This window comes from Petromyzon marinus, chromosome 11 (assembly GCF_048934315.1).
Source record: "Petromyzon marinus isolate PM22_M1 ecotype Great Lakes invasive population chromosome 11, UKy_Petmar_22M1.pri1.0, whole genome shotgun sequence".
NCBI classification, from domain to species: Eukaryota; Metazoa; Chordata; class Hyperoartia; order Petromyzontiformes; family Petromyzontidae; genus Petromyzon; species Petromyzon marinus.
Window position 1 is genome coordinate 11,648,751 of NC_133677.1, and position 10,436 is coordinate 11,659,186.

Sequence of the window (10,436 nt, forward strand, 5' to 3'; positions counted from 1 at the left end):
CACAATTTTTCATTCTCGTAAAAAAAATAACGGGGACTGCAGTATGTCTTAAAATTGGCAGGAATGACAAATATTCCTGAACCAATTATAAATATAAATGTGGTTAATTTCACATGACTGATTTGGTAATGTAGTCGCCATCTGCAGCGGTTTGTCACATCATGGCGAAGGCTAGCTATCTCCACGCCGAGTTCCATACTTGTACATTATGAATGCTTCTCTTCCCAATTGAACCATGACCCCACAAACTGCTCATTCATGTCTTCATTCGCATCTTGTTTAAGATGCGAACCCTACATTCTGTGGAAATCCCAACTGTAGCTACCCCAAGGAGTCATTTACCCGTGTCGGAGGAAAACGGAATTTTCACCACTAAGTCAAGGCTGTAAACAGGAGATGGACATCGCCCTGCACTGATAAGAACCCAGTTTTGCTTTCTGACTCTTGACTTATTATTTGATCCAAACTTCAGATTGCTAAAACTTAAATCCACACAATAAATCAAAACAGAATATTACACCGATCCTCAATATAAGCACTGCTTTGACATCAGCCAACCATGCAATTGCTTATCACCATCTTCCAGATCTTGCAACTTGAGTTGCTCCGAACCGACATCCCCGATCAAAGTACATCGCATCACTCTCAAACTTACTATGGTGGTAATTTATTATCCTCTGCTGTTGTTACCGTCGGGAAGACACTTACCCTTGCTCCACGAAATTCCAACTGCGTACCCAAATTTAAAGTAGAGGATCTGGCAATCGTCTATTACGCATTATTAAGTCATCCCTTTTACATTCATATTTACATTCCTTTACACTGGCTGTTCGCTTATTTAATGTCACTTATTAACTAATGTGTAATACATTACATGATTATATAAATGTCTTGTGTAGTCAAGGAGGGTCTTGCGTTGAGATATTTGGCCAAATAATTGATTACATTTCTAATAATAAAGTATCTCCATAATAGAGGTTAAAGTATCTGCTTAATTCCTCAATTAGTCGAAAGGTGTTCACCCCATGCTGTCAATATGTAGTGCCTGGATACATCTTTGTTTTCACGCAATGTAAATACAATTGTATTTTAAAAGCATGCAATATGTAGTTAAAAAATATTCACATGCACAGAAAAATATATATCACATGGTGGGTCATATTTAATTATAGCTCCCATTGAAGGGCAATTCCCTTCTATAGGGGCTTCAATAACTGTTTTATTTTGCCAGGGCACAGCTGCAGCACCCTTATTAGGCCCAACACATCAGAATATGTGTCTGTGGTTGCAAACAAGCACACTCATCCGCAAGTCTGTTTCATCCACAACAGCAAACACGGGCAAGCGTCCCAACCATCGGGGGGGGGGGGGGGGGGGGTCCCAGTGGCACACCATGCCACTGGCTCCTGCTTAACCGGCTGCCCACAATGGCTGTACGCAAGGTGCGTGGGGACTTTACATACATGGCAAATTAAAATCTGTAAAATATTTTTTCGTCAAAATGTTACATTCAGAATTTGAGCTCTACCGCTGGTCTATTAGACAACGAACTGGAACAATTATTTCAGCTCTTTGCCAATCAATCCACTGCAGGATGAAGGCCTCCCCACCACGCAACACTGGGGCGCCGCGGTGGTGAGATGTTAAATACCTCGACTGGTATGGAGGAGGTCGTTGGTTCGATCCCGGCCTTGATGCCTGTATATTTGGAGTTTGCATGTTCTCTGGTTTTTCCCTCCCCATTTAAAAACTTGCGTTTAGATTATTCGGCTGCTGTAAATTTTGTCCAGGTCGCTTCCCAAGAAGAGCTATACAGCTCAGTGGGCCTTACCGGGTAAAATAAAACGTTTAGTTTAGTTCATATTGCTCACGGGTGATCATTTGACCATACTTCTTCGTGCCGAAGCGAGGTGTCTAAAACCAAGTTCAGATGCCACTCACCACTGATGTTAGCCGTGGCTGGGAATTTAACTCAGGTTGGCTGAGCCACCATGTATTCATAGGAATAGTCCATTACTTGTTTGCATTGCAATTAAATTGTTTCCACTCTTAGTCTAGTCGCAGTCTTAGTCTATGTAAAGTCATCTTTTATATAGTCTGGCATGTGATTAAAATATAACATCAGCTATAGGAATGTGGAAGGCAGGTTGTGAATTTAGTCAAATTTACCAAAGACAAATTGCCCATAAGGAACAATGATTGCAAAACTACTCAGCTTTTAAGGTGTAATAACTTCTTTACAATTGGAATTCATGACCATATACTTGCAGGAGCAAAGTTACTCAGCCATGTACTGACGTTTCACTATTGTTATAGATAAACACGGTATAGTGCGACTGTTCCTTACTGCTACAGGGTGCATACACGGACTCCTTTATTAAACAAAGCATGTTAACTCTGTACCATATGTACGAGCGTGCCCTGTTAGTACTCATACATCAGGGGGAGCAGGAGTGTAGCGGCTAGTGTGCTGCGCTACGAACCTGGCAACCCGAGTTCAATTCCGCCCACGCCCAACACCACTGATTATTATCTGATGTGGTCCCGGGCCTCACCTAGGTCGATTCAGCCTAAAATGAGTACCTGGTGTGGTGAGTAAACAACTTCACTAGGGAGACAAAGGCAGCTGGGCATGGTGTTGGATACAGCACCCCCTCGTGTACCGTGCCATCCTTCATAGGTGCTCACTATAGGCAACAGGCACAAAAGTCTGTTAAGGCTATGCGGTGATTTTTTGTATTTGTTAATGTACTCAAAGTATGATTGGCTTTAGTGGAATATAGCATATTCTTTGGATTATAAGACGTTCCCTCCGAAAGTTAGACTCGTCACAATAGTTATACAAGCACACACAACATCCTACTAGATTATAAGAAGCACCCACCACTTCCGTCTTAAAATACAGGGGGGGGGGGGGAAACTGAATCATAATACAATACATATTCTGCAAATTGTTGGTATAATGACCATTGCACAATATTTATCCTATTCTAAGCGACATTCAGTGTTTCCATCAAACATAAAACTTTACAATCAACAAAGTCAACCTTTTTTCTTACCTTGGCCCGTCGTCTTGGTCGCACTGCCCCACAGGGTGCATTCAGTGTCAACTCATTCACTACACTCTCCCATATCCACTCGTTCCCTGACAATGCAGTGCAAAACCAAGCAGTTTGTGGGATGGGCAACAGCAATTACCGACTGTCCATAATACGCCACAGGAGTTACGTCATGCGCCAAATAAAAATTATTCTCCAATTCCTTTGCTCATCAGAAAATAACATTATGTAAGGGAACGGTCCCAAGAGGAGACATGGCAGAGCTACCACTGGTGCATCAGATGTGTTGTTAATGCACATTCATCATTGACTGGGCACAGACTGTCAACTCGCTTCACTTGAGAACCTAATTTAATTACGGGCACTTGTCCGGATTTGAACTCACAATGTCAGCAATTCTTGGGCAGTGCTGACATGTGCATTATCCCTGAAACCATTCTTCCAATTTCCTCCAATATTTCACTTTAATCTTTGTAGCGGTATCTCCAAGCTTTAATTTGGATAGTGAATTTCTCGAACTGATGGAGCCAAGTCATTGGTGGATACTCCACATTACTGTAAGCAGGGGTCAGTCTCTCCACAAAAAAGCAGTGTTGGCTTGCCACTCAGTGGTACTCGTTTTATTAACTCCAGATGGTTGACCCTTAACTGGGATTTTAACTTCGGATTTTCTGATTGTGAGTCGAGTTCTCTGCGACACTCTCACTGCCACCTGTCCTGATGTTGAAGAAGAAGTTTTTTTTTCCCCGTCAAGACAACTTTGTGAGACAGCTAAAATAGCTTAAACAGCCTGTTATTAGGGAAATGCAAGCATGAGCAGTTGCACAATAGCTTGCACTATAAATGCTATTCACCGGGAGTTCGATAACCTTCCACTGTGGCAAGTGATATCGGAATCGGTCCTGGCAAACACCACCATTCCTTCACCAACCCGCACTCACCAGCGTGGTGAAGTACGGTCAAACAACCCTCCTGACCCGATGGGTGCCGTGGTGGTGGGATGTTAACTGCCTCGCCTGGTATGCAGGAGGTCGTATATATTTGGAGTTTGCATGTTCTCCCCGTGGTCGCGTTGATTCTCTGCTTTCTCCCTCCACATTTAGAATCACCATGCTTTTAGAGTACTTGGCTGCTCTACATTTCCACATGATAAGCCACTTCGTTGAGCTATCATTTGTGATAGCCAGGTCGCGTCTGAAAAAGAGCTACATAGCTCAGTGGGCCTTACCTGGTAAAATAAATAAAAAGTTTAGGTTTCGTTGAGGGTACGTGGGGAAGCCCTTCGTCCACCGATGGCCTGAACTTATTTCACTCCTGAGCATGATCGGCCGGGCCCCGGCATCGCGGGTAACCCACCTGTCCGTGCTGGCTGTTGCGGCCCTGCGGCGTGTCCTCAGGCAGGAAGTAGAGGCGGGCACTGGCGACGGCCTCGCCAGCCTCTCCTGCGGGGCCTCTACCATGGGCCTCCGCTGGCCTCCACAGCAGCAGCAGCTGGGCCAGGCAGACGGGGCCCGTGGCGTCCCAGCGCACCGCGTAGAAGTGGCCCACGCTCAGCGAACGCTCGGGCGTGGAGTTGACGCGCACCGCCTGGTAATAGACGCGGCCGTCGCGCGGCGTGCTCGGGGCGCCCCCCCACTGCACGCAAACGGAAAAAGAAGGTCGCGGGTAAAACCTGGTGCAACGGTTGGCAGAGGCGTGCGCAACGATTCACACGCGGATGACTGACGAACGTATCTCATCGCCAAGTCCTGCAACGGCAGTTGTGTATAAGGTGTATGTGCGTGCGTTTGATTGGGTGGTCTGAAAAAAAACATGTGCTCCGTTTGTTTCACAACAGGAGACGTTAAAGATCCCGTGACTTAAATCGAAAACATTAAGTCAGTGATATTGCAGCATGAAGGTCCAAATTTGTCAAATTTGAAAAATGACCCACTAATTACCTAATTGGCAGATTATACACGTCTATGGAACATAGCACCTTTGTGACAGCTTTGCACTATGGAAATTACAAGAACACCGAATGCACTAATCATGATTGTTCTTTGAGAGCCAGGCTCGACTGACAATTTGTTTGCGGCTTCACCAAGTAAATACCAAGTTGCTATTTTTCAAGGGCAACCCATTATTTAAAAGGGACAACAACAACAAACAAGCAGGGATGTTGCAGAAACATGTCCAGGTTATGTATATGGGACCACTGGATGAAGAAAAAACATTTTAGTACAGAAAAATTAACTTTTAACACTTTATGTTAGGAACTGAAAGATTTCATGGAGCAGAAATGTCAACCTGTTACAACGCGCATGGAGAGAGAGAGACTGAGAGAAAAACACAACAGGAAAGGCACATCTTCTTTGCTTCTTTCGGTAAAGCCACGTAGAATGACAATAAAATAATAAATTGATAAAATAAAATAACACAATAATATTCTCACGACGATGAAGGCCGCTTGTGTTGTGGCCGAAACGTCGTGAGAATTTTATTGTTATTTTATTTTATCAATTTATTATTTTATTCTCATTCTACGTGGTGGTGACTTTACCGAAAGAACCAAAGAAGATGAATCCTTGCAGTCACGAAAGCTTTAAATCGAAAGGAAAGGCACACCTTTTACTCTAAAAAATTTTTTGCGCGAATGCATTCACAAATAAAACTTGGCGACTCGTTTCCTGTGCGCCGTGTCACGCATCATGATGTACGGGGAACGTCGCTACAATATTGGCAGGGGGGGGGGTGGGATCTCAATGGGTCACGAATGTGCAAGCAATTTAACACAGCACTGTCCATGAATTAATGCCGGGAAACCCAGGTCGAGATGTCCAAATAAACTTCATCATTTATCGAATGACCATTCATATTTGTCGTGATATTTAAACGTGCTGTACACCACACACGTGTGTTTAAAGAGTTTTTTTTTTAAACCACATGGCAGTCAGTACTTGTGGGGGGCTCCACTAATAAAACCCCACAAGTCCACCCACTTAGCACTGCTGGTCTCCAGTGGGAATCAACAGAAACGAAATGCCAGCCACACAAAAATATCAAAATATTAATTAAATCAACAAATGCAGTTTTCATGACTCGTCACTCTTCATGCATTCCCAATATAAATAACTTAACTCGCCGTATCGTGTTCGTACATAAATATTACATAAACGTGCTCTATCACGAGCTAAAAGCACGCTTATATAATGCGACATATGCATTTTATCCAAGTGTAGTTAGTTATTAGTGTATTCGCGTGGGGCTGGGCGTTTTACACGTCAACACTGAAACTTTTGTTAAATTATCATCTCAGCGTTGCCTCATTAAAGTTGGACTCCCACCAAACAGTTCACAGCCGAAAAGACGACGTGAACTAGTTGTAAAAGAGAGGAGAGGGGGGCCAAACCCCCCCCCCAAAGTAAAACTACTTCTTTAAAAAAGCGAGCAGTTGTTTAATGCACAGAGGGTAAAGAGAGACGATCACTTCGACGTAACAAATAACGTTAAAGAGTTTGGCCTGCGAACACCAATGGTAAGCCACCAAATGGCCAGCGTAGAGATTTAGCAAACACGCTCAGTGCGAACTTAAAACTCGAGTCGAGGAAATTTAAAACACAGTGGGGGGCCTCCCCCCCCCCCAGTTGATACAATAGCCCCCCCCCTAGTTGATACAATAGCCCCCCCCCTAGTTGATACAATAGCCCCCCCCCCCAGTTGATACAATAGCCCCCCCCCAGTTGATACAATAGCCCCCCCTAGTTGATACAATAGCCCCCCCTAGTTGATACAATAGCCCCCCCTAGTTGATACAACAATAGCCCCCCCCCTAGTTGATACAACAATAGCCCCCCCCTAGTTGATACAACAATAGCCCCCCCCAGTTGATACGATAGCCCCCCCCTAGTTGATACAACAATAGCCCCCCCTAGTTGATACAATAGCCCCCCCCCCTAGTTGATACAACAACAATAACCCCCCCTAGCCCCCCCCCCCCCATTGATGTCGTGAGACCGTTCAGTCGATATCAGAGTGGCCGTCTTCTCCGGGCGCCAATGCAACTTTTTATTTTATTTTAAACACGCGACACATTGCACACGCACACGTTACACACAACAGCGTGCATACTGCACACGTGGCTTTACAATGGTGTGTGCGTGTTTCATTTACCCCCCAAACTGTACACGACAAAAGCATCACAATATGTAGAGGCCTAGTTGTATGTAGATTGTGTGAATGGTGAACCTCTCACACCGTGGGATAGTTACTGTAAGCACGTGTATAGTATGCGCTAGGGTTCAATTGCAATATAATGTAACATACGTGAACATGCATGTTGCGTATAGAGAGCATGCAATGTACTGCTTAACCGTGAGATTATGTTACACAATGCGGTGTTGTAATCATTAACGTGTTTAACGCTGCACGTGGTCTTTAGTTATGTTCAAGAGTATTACTGTATGGAAATGTTCCCTATACAACAGTATCAGTATGCATATATATACTTTAATGTATTTAACATATCCTGCATATACATTGAGTGTTGTAAAAAAAGTTAGCAATGTGCTGATGTCCATACACTTGCAAGCCTAACACTTTGATTAGTCACATATGTTGTACAGTAAACAACTGGGCACAACGCGTTGACTGTACAAAATCTCATCGTGTGCCGCACAATGTTCTGTTAAGTTACTGCATGCACTGCTTTATTGCATTTATCACACGCCACTTTATTTGGTGGGTATTAGTCTATACTTTAAGTTTTATAGCGGAAATAGTCGTGGTATCTATACATAAACTACTACAATGTTAAGTGTGCTCAGTGAACGTGTGTACACATTTTTTTAAATAAACAACTTGCATTATAAAGCACCGTTTTCTGAAATGATTTAGACCCTGCAAAATCCACCGCTGGATGATAGTTTCCACGAGCATGTTGTATTGTAACACTGCACTGTACATCATCATACACTGTAAATAGTTCCCACATGGCATTCAATACAACCTTCTGCACTGTGCAGCGTGCTGTAACCTCAACCACAAGTGTAAAACATTCACTTACAGAGGGCTTCTGCCAAGTTACAATTCAACAAAGTCAACATCAGCCGTGTTCTATCTACCGTTGGATGGAGGCCCAACATCATCCTCGTCGCCACAGAACACAACAGCAATAACAACAATAACAAGTTAGTTGTTGTTGATCAACACATCATCGTGAGAAGTTTGGAGAGAAATTCCGATGGGCTGGAGACACCCACCAACACTCATAATGGCCACATGGGTTCTTGAATATGCAATACAATGAATCTAGGAGGAACGTGTTACTACTAGCAGGCAAACAACCACAACAACAACCACCACCACCCTTGGCACCAAGTACAACAACAATAACAAGGTTAGTTGTTGTTGATCAACACATCATCGTGAGAAGTTTGGAGAGAAATTCCGATGGGCTGGAGACACCCACCAACACTCATAATGGCCACATGGGTTCTTGAATATGCAATACAATGAATCTAGGAGGAACGTGTTACTACTAGCAGGCAAACAACCACAACAACCACCAAGTACAACAACAACAAACACACACACTCTCAGCTAAATCACTGCTCGACCATTGCCGGCACAGTGAGACAATATAAATTAAACTTGTACAACTTGTGCTCAGACACATTCCTATACAGAGACCGAACAACAACACGCACACACTACTCTCGTAACTTTTTGTGCGCGTTTAATCTCGACGTTTAAAGACCACCACCAACACCACCACCGCTGTACTCGCTACAAACAGGATAGTAACAAACCACAAGTTGTAACACTTTAAAACAACAACACAAACACAAACGCGAGAGTCGTCGCAACCGTAGATTAATAAACAATATTGCAAGGGTCTTGATTTAAAGCTTTCGTGACTGCTGGGATTCATATTCTTGGTTCTTTCGGTAAAGTCACCACCACGTAGAAGGGAAACAATATAATAACATTATATTATAATTGCAGGTTCGTTACAAAGTGCTGCAAGCAAGGCGACGGGCGGCGTGGAAACATGATGGGAAAGTTGGAATTAAGTTTGGGTGAATTGTACCGACGTCGCGTTTAAGAACAAAGAGAGCCCCTAAACACAGTGGTGGGGGGACGGGACGTGTAACACAAATACTACGAGATATTGAAGCACAACCACACAGCCACGCGGGTTCCACAACCACCACCACTACGATCACCAAGATCACCATCACCACGCGGGTTTCACCATCACCACGATCACCACCACGATCACCACCACCAAACCACGCGGGTTCCACAACAACCACCACGATCACCATCACCACGCGGGTTTCACCACCACCTCCTCCTCCATCAATCACATCACCACCACGATCACCATCACCACGCGGGTTTCACCATCACCACCACGATCAACAACGCGGCAACTACCACCACGCTGGTTTTCACCACTACCACCACCAAGACCACGACCAACACGCGGGTTCAACCACCACCACCCACCAACCACAACCGACTTTAAGTTTAAATACTTCACAACTCAAAGGGAACGGACAATCACGGCCGCGTTACATAAGCGGCGAGCACGCGATACGATAACTTTCAATACGCAAACCAAGAGCCGTGTGTAGCGTGTTGTATAGTGTGAGCATAGCCACACACAGCCACGCTGCTGCTGCTGTTGTAGCAGCAGCAGCAACAACCAACAACAACAACCACCAGCAGCAGCATCAACCCCTCCACCCCAAGTGAATGTAAACAAGAAGCCGACAACTCGTCCGTAGATCACTTTTTGTGTTACACGTAGGCATTAATGTAAGGCTGTGGTGTGGTGGGAGACGGTGGTGGTAGTGTTGTTGGTGGATTAAGATCGCTAACGAAACGCGACGGGACTCTTAATATTTGTAACATTTGCAGTCCGAAACCACACAACAGCGACAAACAAATCACAAACACGACCACCAACACGCCGGCTCTAACAAAAAAATATAAAGAACAGAAACACCCCGGAATTTTTTTTTGCGCTACCTTGATTGAATCCGACTCCTCCATCAAGGCGCCCTGCTCTCGATGTATTTAGTTGAGCTCGCTGCTACATTCCCAGTGGCCGCCTGTAGGCGGGGACTGTGATGGTGGTGGGTGGTGGTGGTGTTTGGTTGTGGGGGGTGGCGGCGGTGGTGAGTTGGGTGGTGCCGCACCAACAACCCCGCCCGCCCGCCCTCCTTTGGGGCAATGCAATTCGCATAGCGCAGACAAAAGGTCCCCACCCACCCAGCCACCCATCAGACAATCGCCCCAAACACCACCACCCACCCACCACCACCACACAGCAACACAACCCGCCCCTGTGTTAAAGCCTCCACGTACTTTTAGTGGCAAGTGCAGTTT

The 10,436-nt window shown here is 44.9% G+C and overlaps 1 protein-coding gene across 1 annotated transcript in view; it reads right to left on the reverse strand.

The window, feature by feature from the left end:
* Nucleotides 1–10,221, reverse strand: part of ARID5B (AT-rich interaction domain 5B) — a 129,488-nt gene extending 119,267 nt beyond the window's left edge. Inside the window, exons 1-2 of the mRNA XM_032952027.2 lie at nucleotides 10,077–10,221; nucleotides 4,416–4,694 (exon numbers count right to left, since the gene is read on the reverse strand). Coding sequence (XP_032807918.2) covers nucleotides 4,416–4,694; nucleotides 10,077–10,100 — 303 coding nt within the window. The 5' untranslated portion in view covers nucleotides 10,101–10,221. The remainder of the gene's footprint in view (nucleotides 1–4,415; nucleotides 4,695–10,076) is intronic.
* Nucleotides 10,222–10,436: the final 215 nt, after the last annotated feature.